Source organism: Mytilus californianus, unplaced genomic scaffold (assembly GCF_021869535.1).
Source record: "Mytilus californianus isolate M0D057914Y unplaced genomic scaffold, xbMytCali1.0.p SCAF_8, whole genome shotgun sequence".
Lineage (NCBI taxonomy): Eukaryota > Metazoa > Mollusca > Bivalvia > Mytilida > Mytilidae > Mytilus > Mytilus californianus.
In genome coordinates, this window is record NW_026262734.1 from 17,988,962 (window position 1) to 18,007,625 (window position 18,664).

Here is an 18,664-nt window from a genome sequence, read left to right on the forward strand (position 1 = left end):
CTATTCTCTGAGTAAACAATTACATCCACATCATTTGAACTGAGGTAGATAGTTGTCTCATTGGCAATCATACCACATCTCCTTATTTTTTATCCCTGTTGACCTTCAATTTGTATCATTATTTTTTCCGTGCTCAGTGTCATTTCTTTCAATGCACATGAACGTTTAACAAAAGCTATTTCTATACTTAAGATTTTAAACCTATAAATTAACCAACAGGGTAACAACATATTGATAGATAAACCATTGTATTTTAACAATAAATATAACATTTATTCCGCCGAGGCAGAAATTAATCTAAAACAAACATCCAACACTTGATACGAAAATTAATGCCAACTTTGAATTGAATGGGTTCAATATACTATTTACGTACTCCCTGCGATACAAATCAACTCTGTATTATTTATGATAATGATTTTTAAAATCCATAGATATTTTTCTTATAATTGAACACCCATATCAGATATATTATTTGTAAAGGTTTTTTGTTATGTTTGTTTTAAACATATTATATTCTTAATTGATATACACTGCCGGTTGTAGATGACTTGGTCAAACCTCACACAGTACGCCTGACTTCTACAAAAGGATGACACTGTCAAAAGAAAGAAAGAAAATGATGGTAAATATGCATAATTTAGAAATTGAAATAATAATAATTGCCATTTACATAAAATTTAAGACGTCACACAAACTATTGTATTTTGTAAAAAAAAATTATAATTCCGATCGGCTTAGCAGAATGGTCGATCATTTTTAAAATAGATCAGATTTTTTACATTTAGAATGTTTTTTAGGCTATCTTACTAAATTGTAAGCCTGTTAACTTTGATGAGTTTTAACAACCACGGGGTCGATATCACTGCTGGTGGACGTTTTTCTCTATGAGGGTATATATAACCAGCGCAGTAGTTAGACCAGATGGTTTTGCATGTGGTAACTCAAATTACTCCATTTGATTTAAGTGTTGTTTTCTTTTTGACTTTTAAAATAAAATATTAAAAAAAAATATTTGAATATTATGTTCAAAACGGGCGAAACGCGAGTAAGTTGAAGTAGACACTTTGCATGGATAAATCAAGACAGTTCGAAGATTCATTCATAGACGGATTCACAAATTTAAAAAGTTGGATTGGTAACAAAAGTCATAACATTTTAGTGACTCATCGGTTGTTGATGCTTTATTGGATGTTACAGTTCCAGCTGCTAAAGCCTATACAATTGTGTTTTTTATATGCAAGTATCGCAGTTTTGGATGCCTCGTAGCAAAGAAAGGAATCGACAATACATCACGCTTACACTTCTGCACCCATCACCACAATAACAAACTATGAAAATTAATAAATCAAAAATACATGTAGTATACCATATTTCATGTAGTGGATATATTTGTATTTTAAAGCCTCAAGGGCTTCAATTTTATCGGTGTTAATTGCTTTCTCGTCAATTTTAACCATATCTCAAAAAAAACCAGACAGAAAACACGCGACTAGCCCTTTTTTGTATTGAAATGTATAAATCCTATGCAGGTACTTAATGAATCCTGTCGACAATTATATTTATATTTGAAATCAAATAATGCAAATATGAATCATACTAAACATATTTTATCGCTCAATCAAATTGCGGAAAAAAGAATCCGTATGGAATCTTTCTAAAGTAATCTAGACTGTATGTTTTATGCAATCATCTCCTTTAGTTCATTTAAAGAGGAATGCAATGGCATATGGACAGTTTAATTCAGAGTTCAGTGTTCATGACAAGTAATTCTGAGATTACAATTAATTATATCATCGAGACTAAAAATTACGGAATTCAAATACATGAAAATGCTGAGATTACCCAAAACTAACGGACATCAACAAAACATCATATAGTTAAAATTGTCTAATGTTGACTTTTTCCCTCTGAGAGTTTCAACCTTAGTTGTAGTGCAATTGCATAATTTGTGTTTGCCATGATAATTTATTTATTAATTTAAAGCTGTTACAATTACCTTACTGTTACAGCGTTCACGAGCAAGGTACCCTTATACATGATTATTAATATCTTTTAAGAACAGGTGTCTTAAAGATTAAAAAATACTTTATTGTATAATGTGTTAGTGATAATGGATAATAAGCAATAAGACTTATTAGGGAAAAAATAGAAAAGTGCGACTTTCAAATTGCTGTTCAATTAAAGGTCAGTATACGTTTTATTTTTAAGAAAATCAAGTAATGATTTTTGTTAAATAATTTGTAGCTCAGTCGTGATACAATGTAGACGTGGTTCTCTCATCTAACGCCTTCCTCCAAGGGTTGACTGAGTATAGAAATAAGTTCATCTCTGGACTTCTATGATCTGGCAGTAAACCACATACTAAAGAGGAGCGTCCATTATGATATGCAGAATGTTTAAATACGAAGTAACATTAGTTAAATCCGATTCCTCGTGTAGGTGTAGAGAGAGTGGCACGCTCTCTGCACATCATAGAGCCTTCACAACAACTCTTTGAGGGCAAAAAGAGTAAGGCCAATTTCGTCTGTATTTATTTCACACCAGGGCTGTTTTCAGAAAAGTAATTCAATCTTTACTTAAATTCATAGAAACAGCCAACAAAAGTTTCTTACAATATTTGGGATTATTTCTAAACAGGTCGTGAAATTATAAACGCCTAGAGAATGTCCAAAACAGCAATGTTGAGAGATTTTGTCAAATTTTTAGTATTTATCATAAAAATGAAGGACATCGGTAATCCAAACCAATATTATGTTGAAAGTTAATCTACCGGGTACATATTTGTTCATTTTGGTTGGCGATGAAAAATTTGCTGTTTTATGTAAACGTACATTCAACAGCAACAAGTAGTGATTTTTTATTTTATGGAAATATTTGAAATTGTGAGACACTACTTTAAGAATAGGAGATAGACTCTCTTGTATTCAATTTCCAGATGGATTTGACAACCTTGAGGTTTCGACCATGTGAGTAAAACAAAGACAGGGGGATTGAATATCCCTTTGGTATCATTCACCTCTTTTTTTTTCTCTATCCAACGGGCCATCGTTTTCTGTTGCAGCTGAAATTGCTGCCATTCATCCCGGTCGACCCATTTTACAGAACCTACCTATTGAATATATATTGTTATTGAAGCCCGAAAACGTTTAAATTAATGTTATTACAAAATGTCCATTAAAATAATACTTGCTTTAAAAACGAATTACCTAAATTGGTTTTGAGCTATATATACTTTAAATTGAATTGTAACAGAAGAACGAACTTATATGAATTAAAATCAAAATGTTTAAATCTTGGCAAAACTGCAAATTGTAACAAATGTATGGGTATATATATCGTCTTACAACAGCTATGCAACTTTCTAAATGAGACGAAAAATCACCAGTTGTACAGGCAGTTATAATAATAATCGAGATGAGTTTCATAATATTGTCATAGCAATTATTACGAATCTTATAAGGTAACTCGATTTGGAATTTAAACAATTGTAAAATTGTGGAGCATACTATTAAGAAAATCATGAATATAGGCTGTTCTATACTCAAACAGTAAACAGTAAACCCAAAGGGTAGCTAGGGTGTAGGAAATATGTATAATTGCTTCCTGAGATTCCTTTCCTCGGCAATAGGACACTTGATAAGAGAGAGTTGTCCATTTCAATTGATGAATTTAACAGTGACATCTAGAGAAGTTTGAGGTTAATATAAAGGACAAGCAGATGTGGTATGATTGCCAATGACACACCTATCCATCAGGGATCAATGACATAGATTTAAGCAACTATAGGCCATCGCATTGTCTTCTGCAATGATCAAAACCAGCACTGTATAGTAAGCAATAAAAGGCCCAGACAGATATTGATACACTCATACATAAAAGGATTTTGTATAATTATACCTCAAATGCTTACAGAAACTGTACAAACTTGTAATTAGATCCATTGTAAAAATAGCGGAGTATCAATTAAATTTTATTTGTAAATTTTTAAACCAAACTTATACTTCAAAGAGGTTTGAAAAAGTTTAAGACAAGATTATTACAGATTATACTTTAAATGAACAAATACCAAGTTCGAAACACATAAATTTAATTATCTTATAAGTAGTTTGCTCCACGGGTTCAATTTCATTTAAAGTATTTTTGATGTGTGGGTTCGATTTCGAGTACTGTAGAACGTCGCATTGTTGACAGTTTTGTTACATATTTATTTGTGTTTTGCAAACAAATAACAATAGGACATAAATACAATGGGAGGGACAATAACCAGTTAATTAACTTATTATATTGGTAGGATCATTTCTGGAATGTTACTCTATGTTTGTTATTTACCAGTGCCCTAGCTCTTTTGGGGCTGTAAAGTGACATTTATTGCAAATCTTGCAAAAGGAATTTTTCTCTGACAATAATTTCAAAATGGTAAGATTTAGTATAGCATATTGGTAAGATAATACCTCAAAATTACGAGATAATCACTTATAATTATGATATAATAGTTATAATTTGCTCTTTATGTATTCATTTTCTTACCACACTGAAGGGTAGCTAGGGTGTAAAATTTCGAAATGTAAGCAGTAAGACCCGTGCAGTCGTCTGTTCCAGATGTGTTATATATAAATTCGCAGTCATGTCCCACCTTACTGGGAATTGGCTCTTTGTATGATATACATAAAGTACTGGTCTAAACAAAAACTATTTGGTGAGGTTTCAATTGTTTATAACCACATTGACCGTAAATTATATAATACAGTTTCTTAAGACGAATTGATGTAAAAAGTGCCTAATACATTGTAAAACAAATACATTAATTGACATATTAGTTAACTGATAAAGAATTTGATTTAATAATCCAGAGATATATTTTATAATAATGAGATGGTAAATCGTTTGTGGTACACTCTCCAACAATTGAGACATCATGACAAGAAATTATGGTATATTCCAATACAATATAGCTGCGGCGGGGATTTTAGCGTGATTGACCGTGTGTTTGTCTCTCTATTACACTTTTATTTTCATAATATAACTCCGTCTTTAAAATTACAAGCTTGTAGGTACCATGGACTTCCAATTATGCATCAGTTTCGAATTCACTTTGTGAAATAACCCTAGTAAATTTTACGGTTGGATATCAAAGGTCGAGGTGATTTGGAAAATATTGTTCAAGAGATAAACCTCTAATTTTTTTATTTTTTTTTTGGTAGGGTTCTTGTTCTTTAGTTTTCTATGCTGTGTTCTGTGTACTGTTGTTTATCTTTTCGTCGTTTTATTTAATGCCATGACTTTATCAGTCTGTTTACGACTTTTGAGTTGGAATATCCCTTTGGTATCTCACTGATGTATCAAAGTAGTATATATGTCATCACTACATTTCTGTCGATGCTTCTATTTCCATATACTTACTTATGCTATCATACAAGAGTATACATTTATAAGCGTACTAGGAGAAAACTGGAAAGTGTGTGTGTGTGTGTGGCGGGGAGACTTCTGAAGGTGTCAAAATCATCTTTAGTATAATAGTCTAGAGGTAATTCAGTGTCTTCTTACACTTTCATTTCTTATTCTATGTATTTTTTGTTGCCAAAGAGAACTGGCAAACAAAATATTACCCATCTTTTTAATGCGGGCGATTCTCCCCGGCTCCTATATAAGCCTTGCTATTCCAAATTATAAAAACAACATAAGACGAAGTTATTGGGACCTTTGAATGTCTTAACAGTCATTATTATATACTTAGTAGTAAATACACATAAATTGTATCTGTAATACGGTCAACTCCAATCGTGCTGTATCAGCCATCCGTGATGATATCGATATCAGTCACGGATGCACAGGCTTTATTACACCTTAAATCTGTATGACGTCACGTCATCGATATCTTCTTCTTCTTCTTCTTCTTCCATATACTGCCCACATTCAACTTTCTGAATATACTGGCAAATTGGTTCTGCATGGTTAAAAACAGGATAAAAACAAATGTTCATCTTATTTTGTAAGGTTGGTCATTTGAGATTTGAATGTCTCAAATGACTGTGCTGTGGCGATCTCCGGGGGAAGCTTGTTCCAGTCTTTGGTGGTGTTCACAAAGAAGGACCATTTCCTGCAGTCTTTGGTTGCTGTTTGTACCATGTATCCATGCTGTTGTGTATGTCTGGATACTCTGGTTGGTCTCTGGAGGTACATGTCTTTGTTGATGGCTACTTTGTCGTTGACGATCTTGTACATCATTGCGAGCCTGGCCTCTCTGCGTCGTTCTTGGAGACTTTTCCAACCCGATTCATTAATCATGTCCGTGACACTTGATCTGTTTCTGTGGCGCTTGGTGACGTATCGCGATATCAATAACTGTTGCAAAGGCTTGCTCAAATCCCAAGGGAATCTATATTACGTCATGTCACGTGAATAACATCTACTTTAGGTATATAATAAAGTGTATATGATATGGCTTGTTCAATATCACACACCGTATCAACCCTCAACCAATATAATCCCTCGAGCAGAGCTCTTTTGTTGATTATATTGGTGTCACGGGTTGATACGGATGTGATATTGAAAAAGCCATATTATATTCTCTATTTATGATGTAGGGTCAAGAACGTTTAATGATGACGTGCGTTGAAGATTACCAACTTCTTTGTCAACAATTCTTTAGAAAGATTCTATATTTGGCTTTTGGTACTTGAAACATCCCCACACAACCACAAACTGATTTTTAAAGAATCCCCCCCCCCCCAAAAAAAAACAATCTTGTAATTATCTGCGTTTACACTTACATGTATTTTTACATTTTGATGTCAGAATACAAAATTAAAGAAAATTGTATGCACCTTAACACATGTTACATAATAAAACAAATTATTTTGAGAACGAAGACAATTTAATAAACCGCAATGGTGTATTATCCCTTTAACCATTGACCCTAGACACTAGTAAGATGATGTTATGTCTGTCAATTCATACTATGTGATATTTTATAAACTAATTACACGACGACCAGAAGGGTATAATCTGTATGTACCGTCTTATTTTGTGTAATGTGAGTAGTCTTTTTGGTTGAAAGAGATCTATGAATACCTATCTATGATGAGATAGTACACGTAACAATGTTTTACAGATGTGAAGATAGTCTAGTCCGTTTGATAAGGGGAAGTCAAAATACATGCAGGCTTTATGTGTCGATAGTATCTAATTGTCTTTTTTTTTTATTAATATCATGTTGCTTTCAGATAGAAATCTGTCCTAAATTTTATGATATCTCAAAGTTTGGAGTATATCTTTCTCTTACAATAAATGACAGTTCAAGTTTGAATTATACTACTACAGGAGATTTGGATTCGTTGAGCTCTGAATAGAATTATACCTGTGTTTCATAGTATTGTAAGATAAAACATTTCCGCGTTATCCTTGTAAATGTTTCCTTGTGGTCCTGTAGTTTTTCTATGTGAGAGTAATGTGAGTACTTTATTTATATGTCAAGTTAGTTTCCTTAATTCAAAATTGTTTCATAGATGCATTAGTAAATCGGCGCTTAACGTCCAACGACAAGCATTTCATGCACTACACAGGACATAAAATGTTAACGAGATATGAGATACCCTGTTTTGAACTAGACCGATACACTGAGTCGGATCATTAACGTGCTAGCTGTGAAGGGAATAATTCATAGGAAAGAATGTCTAACTATCCGGACATATTAATTTGACTCTGAGCCAACCAATCATTGCTATTAATTGTAAGTGCCGCATGCTTGGCGGAGAAGTGGTTCGTGTTGCAATAGCTGCAGTTTTAGCGTGTTTTGGCTTTCGATATCTGCTAGGTGATTTGTATTATGGAAGACTTTCATATGGAATTTGTTGTCAAGTATTTCTTCTTGTGCATCTTGTGATATTCACTTATTTTTATTACCATGTCCCGAGAAATCCATTTAGCGTCATGCAACTCTTATTTTTGAACCCGGTTCATAAGAATTAAAAAAATCGAAAACCACAAAGACATTTATAGCAAATAATGTATGCAAGAAATATTTGCCACTGGGACTTGATTAATCAACAATCATTATAACCTTTGGTCAACTAATTACCGTTTTTGCCGAGAGTTCGCTTATATGCAGTTTATAAAAAATGATTCGGTTGATATAAAATGGTATTGAATGCATACACAATAGTTAACGTTAAACATGTTTTTTGATGCGAGTCCAGATTTATCACGTCGAGATAAAAAAAAGTTTTATTATTAGCTTTGCCTACTAATTGATGGCCCTTATATTTTCCTAGGGACTTAATTAAGATGACTGCTATTTCATTTTTCTTAATTGAATCAATTAATGAAAGCTTGAAGACTATTGTTTTCAGACGTTAAAGATTTTCACGCTAGAGATTTTCTATTCATAAGAATTATTTTCTTTACCAATGGAAGTTGATGTAGAAAATCAGAAGCCTAAATTCCATTTATTTTAATAGGTAAAATCTTTCTTAATTGATCAACAGTTCTAACGTTTTATGCTTGAGTTTTTATGTCCATTTAATATTAACCGACCATTCGGCATGCTTCAAAAGCTTTGCCTTTGTTATAAGTAGATCATTGATGAAGACTTTGGTTAGACCTTCAGCATTTCTGTTTTTAATCCACTCAGTTTGATTATTGACTTGTGTACATACAATTTATTTTCATTCTTATATAGATAAAATAGATAAATCTTTATTTGTTTTTGTTTATTTCTTATAACCAAGTAACATTGTAAAATGCATCGTATGTCTAGTGTTGCCTCCGTTACATAGTGATACTTTTGTGCCTGTACGAAACAATTCAATGGTCAGATGTTTATCATTTGTACTTTGTTGGCCTCTTTGTGTGTCCTATACAATATAAAAAAGGAGATGTGGTATGATTGCCAATGAAACAAATATCCACCAGGGACCAAAGGACGAGGATGTAAACAACTACAGTTCGTCAAACGACCTTCAACAATGACCAAAACTAATACCATATATCAGTCATTCAGTAATTTTTTTCATCGTCTGCCTTTTGCTACATTTTTGAATTATTTCTGTTGGTCTGATGGGGATGACGACTATAAGTCATGAAAACCAACCCAGAAAGCAAATGACCGCCGTTACTATTTAGAAAATATAATAGTATTCAAACTCAAATTAAGTTGAACCAGTCAGGTTGCTGTCTACCCGCATCTCCGTTAATTCATATAACTTTGAAACAATTATCCTTTCATATTTGCGACGGTTTTGACAAAAATCCTAGATGGTACTGACTACCAAGAATGGTTTAAAAGTCATGTAGGATAGTATGGGAAAATACTTTAACAAATCTTCTCTTCACCACATACTTGTAGCTGCAAAATTTAGCAATAGCGTAGCCCTATACATTCCTTTAAGATAATCGATACTCAATCGCCTTTGTTTTCCATCCAGTTTTGGCCTGTAGTGATCAATATTTTACATGAACGTATGTAATATGTATAGTTATATTCAGCCACTGAATATTCATTTCCTTGTACTCAGTATCAGTCTGTAGGTGTCTGCCTCTTCCCTTTCCAGCGACAGTGTATATTCCGTACCATTCATCCCGATTAACCCGTTTCGCAGAATGTTCTAATTGGATTTATTGTTGATATCCTCTATCTGACAATGCGTGAAGTTTTTGCTACTCTACGTTTAGCAAATAACAATCAATCAATCAACCAATCAACCAAACAAATCAATCAATCAATTAATAAATCGAAGTTGGAGTTCCACAGCTGTGTGATTTTATCGTCAAAAACAAAGCACATTTGCATGTTTTCTCACGATAACTCCCAAGAAAACGTTCACGAATCTTTATGATGACGTTTGTACACATTGGTTTGTCCGTTCAATTATATATATAAATGCAAACGCAATGTCAATGCTCTTCTCCAGATTTTAATTGTTGAATGACAGTGTTTATGTACTAGGTCTATTTTTCTCGACAAATTATCGTGACGCAAGCAGAATAAGTTTCGATTACAATTAATGCGATTTAATTGTTATTTAAGAATTTATTCTGAAATGACTTTTAAATAATCTAAGGCTCTTTTAAAAATAATAATATGACTGGTATTACCTGAATGTTGAACCTTACAAAGAGACCTTAAACTAGCATACTATGACGTCTCTCTTGTTGTGTACAGTAGTTGTGTATTTTGTTCGTCAGTTTTCTTCGTATCCGGTCATATGCTATATTAGTCACTGGACAAACAACGATCAATCCATGGTGTACGTCCGTTCTTGTAAACTAAACTCTCAATTAATATTTCTTACCTATCATGGCATTGTGCACCTATTATATGTTTTGTGTTTCCCTCAGCTAAATAGGTATTTTATCATATTTCATTTTCAATCTAAATGAGTTTTTGGGTTTTAAATAGCAAAAGATGGACTTTATGCTATACCTACAAAAGAGGTTATGTATGTTTTTTTTACCCACAATCTTTCCTAAATCAGTTACTTCATTTCAGTGAAAATTCCGGAGAATCCCTAGTGCCATTGTGTACCTGCTGCTTTTAATTTGTTCAAAGCAAATACTTTCTTCGTAAGGAGAACTGGCTTGGATCTATTATCGACAATTCCCTCAAGCCACTTACTGGATTTCATTTGAATTTTTACGTAATCTTTAATATATGTTGTGGTAAGATGTAGTAACAAAGTGTGATTTTGACATATTGATACATAAGAGAAGGGAGATACCAAGGAGTCATTCCAAACCCATAAGTCGAAGAGAAAAAAGCATCGCTATGGAAAAACAAAAACCAATAAAAGACAAACAAGCCCACATAACATTAAATAGAAAACTAATTACTGAGCAACACGAACCCCATAAAAATCCAGAAAGTTAAGTAGATCCTGCTAAACTGTAGACACCCGCCATGTATGTACACATTTCAGTGATAAGTTTCAGTCGGTGGTGTTACAATCTAGGAAACGAGACAGGATTGTGATTACGACAGTTTAAACTTATCCATGATCAAATGTGGCACAAATATCCCATTGCGGTCAACCATCTCGTTACAGCGTTCGAAAAGTTTCGAAATGGTAAGGAGTGGGAATGTATGATCCCTCGGAGTTTTTTGTTTGCTGCGTGATCTGCTTTTAAGTCTTTAGAGAATCTATAGTCTTGCTTTGGTTATTTTATTGAGTATAGCAGCAGGTCAATTCTCAACACGTTATATTGTTAATAATTAACCCTTAAATTGATTTCTTATTGCAATCCTGATTGACGTCTCCATGCTCAATGTGACTTTGCCATATGATGGAGCCTGTCGCTTACTTAATCGTGAAGGTACATGGTTTATCATACTAGGCATTTTTGAATGGTTTACCCATAAAACTACTCCCTATGAAATTGTATAAATGCAACGAAAGTGGCATTAACTAGCATTTAAACGAACCGTTACTGTTTTCATTCACATTTTGCGAAACTGTAGGATAACATAATTAGTTTTAAAAATTTAAAACTAAAATACTAGTTTTAAGAACACCTTGCATCTGTCATGCTTTCGGTTTTTTACAAATGTTAATTACCTCAACAAAATGTTGTGTACAGTAAGAAATAAAGTTTATTCATATAATATGTATTGCTTGTCGTTCAACAATAACGTTATTATTGTAATAACAATATCTGTTTCTCCAACATTTGTTGAACTGGTTATTAAACTAGAAAATTTAAAGTGCACCGAATATAAGAACTGAACGTAAAATTTATGTATTATTAATATCTACATATTCAAGTTCTGTTTCTATACAAGGATTTCTGAATAAGTAATTTAATTTCTAGATTTAACTTTTGAAAGTCTTCCCACCCCCTCTTTCTTTTGATAAGATTTTGTTCAATATAATATATTTATACGTATTTAAACATTTGTATGTTGTTATAATTCAGCAATTTCATCAATGTTGAAATATTAAACTTTAACCTTATATATTTTCACAGCCATATTTAAAAGTCTACATAATCCATTACCCATATACTTGGCAAACATTTCCACACTTAAAGTGATTGTAAAAAGATTAAATCACTTTGAAAAGAATGATAAAATGTCCTGCATGCTTGTTTTAACACCCTGTATATACATCTGGACATCTTACAAAATTTTTTGTCTCGAATCACCTCACAAATCAATAGCCAAGTAGATTTCCACATCAATAGGATTATTGGTCTTATTAAAATATGTCATAATAATATTTGAAAACAGCAATTATTTAAAAATAAATTCCTTTAACGTACTTATTTATATATTATTCTTCTTCAGATACCTTGTAAGACCTTTCGAATACATGTCGTCTGCTAAGCGATCACGTGATCCTCCTAATCCGGGCAATGAGCCAACGGAAGAATTAGGGTATCCTGCATTGGTACAATACACGTTTGTCCCGAACGACACAGAGAGTTCGGAAATCCTCGTCTCGGAAGGTGATATTGTTCAATTGGTGTATAAAGTAGGAGGTTGGGTGTTTATAAGAACGTATGAAGGAAAAGTTGGTTATATACCATTTTCTTTCTGCAAAGAACTAGAAAGCTCTAAAGAAGTAGGATCAACATATAGTGACACTGGATTAAAAGGAAAATCTTTTGACATTCCAGAATTTGGTGATTCGAACCACTCTAAACTAGTGCATTCTTTTACTGAAAACAAATTTCTTCGCCGGTCTAAAAGTGCTGTGGGAAATTCTGAACGTGCTCATTTCAGACATCAGGCTAAATCAGAAAAAAGAGTTCATTTTGCAGATCAGCCAAAGAGTCGGAATTCATGTGATATCTGTTGTAATTTTTTAACAAGCTTTAGTAGTATTGATCGTAATACTCCTAATGTTGGTCAAAAGAAAGTAAATTTAAAGCCTCATAAGCTGCTTAAACTGTTACAGACAATTTCTAAAGAAGGTTTCGTAAACAGTGGTAATACGAGGCCACCAAACAATGCACAATCATGTTTCGGTCAAATCACAGATAATCGTATTAACAGAAGAAAGAGTAGTGACTATGAATTCCCTATAAAATTTGGAAATTATTGTAATCAGTGTGATGTTTTAAAAGATATTTTCAAAAACGCAAATAGGTATTCCATGTCTGATCTTTATTCAACAATCCGCAATTTGCATTCACATGCTTTGACGGATTCGGATTCGGAAGAGGAGGAAAACAGTGAAAGATATGACGTAACAGAAAATAGTTTACCAAACGCACAAAATGGCGGCGTGCACAATATGTCACCTCTTGAAAACAATTCGAAGAGGTCGATTTCATATCAAGATCCAGAATCTAAACAGAAAGTGGAAATCGTGAGGAATAATTCGTTCAGTGGAATAACAGATAATGAGAGAAGTGACTTTACGAATGGTACTTTGTCTTCGATTGATGCATCTCACTCTGATACGAGAAAAATATCAACTATAACTGCCGTTGCTTGTACTAGAGCTGCAAAATTTACGCACAATAAAAGTATTGATAGTGCACAAAAAAGTCCAGGACTACAGAATCATAAAATTAACAACTTTTTCCCTGAAAATCAATCTTCTAATTTATGTCCGCCACTTTTGAATGGATATGATGAAGATATAACAGAATTCAGATCAGCGGAATATCATCCGCCCTTAGTGAAAAAATGGCGACCCGCAAATACTTCATTATCTTCTGAATCAGTTATTAAAAGACCGCCTGGAATAGTACGAGAGCAAACGTTTGAATTCGAAAGCACGAGACATAAAGAAGTAAATTTTAACGATCCAAAAAAGGAAAATTTGAATTTGACTTCTTCTGGAGCAAATAAAAGTCTTATTGGTAAAATAAATTCTCCAATTCGAAGTTTTACAATGGATAGTAGAAGAAAGCCAATTGTTTCAAATGGTGATTTTAGTTTGGATGATGACGAAAATAATTCGCTGGAACCATCATCGCCTAACGGATGTCCGACAGGGGCGATAACAAAGTGCTTTACAACGTATGGGCATCCCACAGGCTTTCAAAGTGGTGTCAATACGGGTAAATCTTTAACACTTGATAGGCAACTTAGACATTCTAGTCAATTTTCAGATCGTGAAACTGTTGATAAAGTTGAAAAGAAACATAATAATGAAAGTGCTTATCAGGATTATGATAACAATTATCCAAAACAAACTGAAACCGATAGCGCCATTGATCGGCGGAAAATCGTTGCCAGAAAAGTTAATCCAGTTATAAGGTCTCCGAGGAATCTAATGTCCAACAGTGGTAAGTATGCTAATCACTAGATATAAAGTCTCAAATCACATGAATGTCCAACAGTGGTAAGTATGCTAATCACTAGATATCAAGTCTCAAATCACATGAATGTCCAACAGTGGTAAGTATGCTAATCACTAGATATCAAGTCTCAAATCACATGAATGTCCAACAGTGGTAAGTATGCTAATCACTAGATATCAAGTCTCAAATCACATGAATGTCCAACAGTGGTCAGTATGCTAATCACTAGATATAAAGTCTCAAATCACATGAATGTCCAACAGTGGTCAGTATGCTAATCACTAGATATAAAGTCTCAAATCACATGAATGTCCAACAGTGGTAAGTATGCTAATCACTAGATATCAAGTCTCAAATCACATGAATGTCCAACAGTGGTCAGTATGCTAATTACTAGATATAAAGTCTCAAATCACATGCTTTCGGGATTTTTGAGTCCTCAGTGCTCTTCAAATTCGTACTTTATTTATTTGGCCTTTTTAACTTTTTGTATTCGAGTGTCACTGACGAGTCTTTTGTTGGACGAAACGCGCTTCTGGCATACATAATTTTAATCCTGATATCTATGATGATTTTATACTACACTGCAGTATTGGATACTTTGCATTTTATTGTAATTTGTTATAAATATTTCGCTCTCGATAATGTGCAATCTTTGAGGGAGTTAATAAATCTTGAAATTTCGAAACTTTTCAGAATGACGAATTTGATAAATCATAAGAAATCATTATGGTCAGATAAGGATGTTTCTTATAGAATAGAACCACCATTTACTGAATTGACTGAAGTCAGAACATTTCTCAATAGCTATGTCTTTCTACTTTGGGAAGTTTTTTTTATTGTATTAGAAAAATAATAAGTAAGTGGATTCATTTCAATCACTGTATGATATAAAAAGAAGATGTGGTATGATCGCCAATGAGACAACTCAACACAAGAGACCAAATGACAGAAATTAACAACTGAATCCATTGCATACCTCATTTTAAAGTCTGTTGTTTAATTTTATATGGATATGGAGATCTATGTATTTCATTATGATGAAAAATCAAAAAGTTAGCAGTTTATATAATTTTGTAGATTTATCTTTCTTCCTGGGTTATTCATTTTATTGTATCTTCTAAGATTTGTTATAGTTTCTCTTAAGTTGTATATTGTGAAGTATCAATGTATGTTTTTTATTAATCCTTTTTAAAGCGATAATATATCAAATTTTTAACGAATTGTTTCAATGACGCTTCATTCGCAATTAAAATAAAAATGCAAATGTTTTCCTCAATTATATTTTTTCAATTCGTCTTCAAAGAATCGATTGTATACTGTTTACCTTTTGTATACCGGTATGTGTTTCCACGTTATGTATAATTATAGTTATTTGAATTGAAGATAATCATTCTAATTAAGTATTTTACATTGAAATGGAATGGTTTATTTTATTCGGTGACCAATTTTTGTATACACAATAAGAACGATTGCTGAAATGGAAAAAAAAATGTTTTTTATTTGTCATTTCGGGCCTTTTATAACTTACTATGCGGTATAGGTTTTGCTCATTGTTGAAGGCCGTACGGTGATCTGTAGTAGGTGGAGGGTTGTCACATTGGCAATCATACCACATCTTCTTATTTTTATATGTAAAAGTTGCAGTTGCATTTGCGCTACAAATTCCCTATGTTGTCTGAATTTCAGAAAGCTGTAATCAATATTTCGCCACCATAGTTAAAGGTCCGAGGGAAATATGGTATCTTATTCCCTTGCTATGAAAATACATATCTGTAACTATATTTGGCGTTCCATTGACATAAATGTCATGAGCGCATTTTCTATTTTATCAAACAAAACAAAAAAACAATGGGTAATTTATTTTGTTTCTGTTGGAAGATTCACGAACTGTGGTAAGAACATCAGAAAAAACAATAGTCAAAGCGTTCAATTTGAAAAACACATCCATTAATACTTCCTGAACAGATGGACCGATAATAGGGTATGGGACTTTTGAACGATACTTTAGAAGTAAATGCATTGTAATGCAACTTGTTTGTTTGAATTTTTGCTTCAAACTGTTTTAGATTGCATAGTTATAACTTTAGCCTGCTCATCAATTATTGTAAGTTATAATAAAGAAAACACCGTCATATACTTTTCGTTCTTTAGTAAAGACACCACAAGTCAGTATTACCTTAGAAACTTTTACGAAATTACTGTTAATGAATAACGTTTAGACGAGTTAAACTATAATATAGGTGTCTTTATAATTTATTCACAAATCTTAATGTTGATTGTTAATCTTAGCATAGTAATGCTGTCAACAATATTTAAATTTATTAACGTTGTAGAATTTGTAGTCAAGTTTTTAAGAGGATAAATATTTTGATAGTTAAATTATACAAGGGAGGGGAAACAAAATATTTGACTTGTAAACTAAAGTTTATTGTATGGAATAACAAAGTTTGGTCGTGCTTGAAATATATATATGAATAACTGCAAGGTATATTTAGTAACATTTGTATATCTACAAACACGTGAACAAGTCAGCGACTCTTTTCACAAAAAATCTTACGATTAAAATTGATCGTAAGTTATACTGAAATGTGTATGACTTACGAGTATTTTTACTGTTAAGATTTTTTGTGAAAAGAGTCGCTGCCAGAACTATATAATATATAAAATACATGTCAGTATTTGTCATTCATGGTTTTCCTTATAAATGACATCCAGATCTGATGAAATCAAAAGCTTAAATCATATCAATCCATGTGGAATGGAGTTTGTTCACATGGATAGATTATTTTACATCATATTATACTGGAGTGAAATATCCCGGCTAATCATGCAACTTAATTGGTTACATTGGCAGGGTTTATGAGCCCATGAAAACAAAGATCTGAATCAGAAATAATACAAATTTTATTCGGGCTTCACATGGGATACGGGCCCCCTGTCAGTGCCCTTTATTCCCTTCGCCTAACGGTTCATGGGATATAAAATACTGATATAGAATATGAGCCCATATCCAACGTGTAGATACATAATAACATATAGTAGATATAAGAAGATGTGGTATGAGTGCCAATGAGGCAACTCTCCATCCAAGTCAAAATGTATAAAAGTAAACAACTATAGGTCAAAGTACGGTCTTCAACACGGAGCCTTGGCTCACACCGAACAGCAAGCTATAAAGGGCCCCAAAAAATTACTAGTGTAAAACCATTCAAACGGGAAAACCAACCGTCTAATCTATATAAAAAGCGAGAAACGAGAATCAATCATGAACCACATCAACAAACGACAACTACTGAACATCAAATTCCTGACTTAGGACAGGTGCAAACAATTGCAGCGGGTTTAAACGTTTTAATGGTACCAAACCTTAAACGGTATTTGTTTACTTTATATATATGACTACCTAATTGTCCCGGAACAATACATTTTGGAGTACCAATTCACTTAGATCCAGTAAATGTATAGAAAAATATCTTTTCTTCAATATTGTATGTGCGTTTTCATACGGAATGTTAGCACGAACGTACATATGCATCGATTTCAGTAAATAGCAATAGGAAAACAGAACGGGTTTTGCGACTGGGACAGATTATGCTTATTTGCAGAAAGTCCACTTGATCAATGTAATATGTTCTATAAATATAAGTATACTTATCAATGTTTGATATCTGTCATCATGTTTAAAAAAAAGTATAAACAAGAACTTATCTACATTTTAGGACCCTTAATTGGAAGGAAAAATGACAAAGACATCCGCAAATCACTCTTAGAACATTCAGTAATGAAAAAGACTCATGGCAATTCTACTGAGATGCGTGCACAGCCAATGCGAACTCAGCCCATGCGTGCACAGCATGACTTTGCAAGCCAAAACGAGTCTGCGTCTGGGAGGACTCCTCCAGTGTTAGTGAAAAAGTTCAATAAACAAATGTGGCGACCGTCATTAGCGGGATCGGAAGAAGGATCCGACCAAAGACCATTTTCACCATTCGGAGGAACTCTTCCTCCATCGAAAATCGTGAAAAAGAAGGTTGTAGAAGTATTTGTTTAACATGGAGTAACATTGATTCATGCTTGTTCTGCTGCATATACAATTTGTCTTTATTGTTAATACGTTTATTGTTATCAACATGTGTACTGAAGTTATAAAAAGTCAGCTGTGATACTATTAAACAAGTGTTGGTATATAATCATAAATCACCAATACTGTGCCTTTTTTTTCTTTTGTTCAAACTGTTTTCTTAGGTTATCCAATCTTAGAATTCTCATAGCCATTGAAAAAGTTTGAAAGCCGCCAGACATATGAAACTTCCGTGAAGATTATGTTCATACGCTAGTATTGTTTTTTTAAATATTTTTTTATTTACTGAAGTATAATGCAATATTAACTGTAGTATTTTACAAGTACCTG

At 33.0% G+C, this 18,664-nt stretch overlaps 1 protein-coding gene across 2 annotated transcripts; it reads left to right on the plus strand.

Moving 5' to 3' along the window:
* The first annotated feature begins 497 nt into the window (after nucleotides 1-497).
* On the plus strand, nucleotides 498-18,464 carry LOC127710720 (uncharacterized). 2 transcript variants are annotated; one of them, XM_052216681.1, is made up of 3 exons: nucleotides 498-625; nucleotides 12,281-14,235; nucleotides 17,973-18,464. In XM_052216681.1, the coding sequence occupies exons 2-3, from the start codon at nucleotides 12,306-12,308 to the stop codon at nucleotides 18,302-18,304; spliced, it is 2,262 nt and encodes a 753-aa protein (XP_052072641.1). In that variant the 5' UTR covers nucleotides 498-625; nucleotides 12,281-12,305; the 3' UTR covers nucleotides 18,305-18,464. The 2 variants fall into 2 exon arrangements, with proteins under 2 accessions (XP_052072641.1, XP_052072642.1); XM_052216682.1 differs by lacking the exon at nucleotides 498-625 and adding an exon at nucleotides 7,385-7,452.
* Nucleotides 18,465-18,664: the final 200 nt, after the last annotated feature.

Bases quoted from the DNA above. Each gene is read 5' to 3' on its own strand.
- LOC127710720 (XM_052216681.1), top strand. From the start codon at position 12,306: ATGTCGTCTGCTAAGCGATCACGTGATCCTCCTAATCCGGGCAATGAG. The intron at 14,236-17,972 runs GTAAGTATGCTA...TCTACATTTTAG, and splicing joins GAATCTAATGTCCAACAGTG to GACCCTTAATTGGAAGGAAA.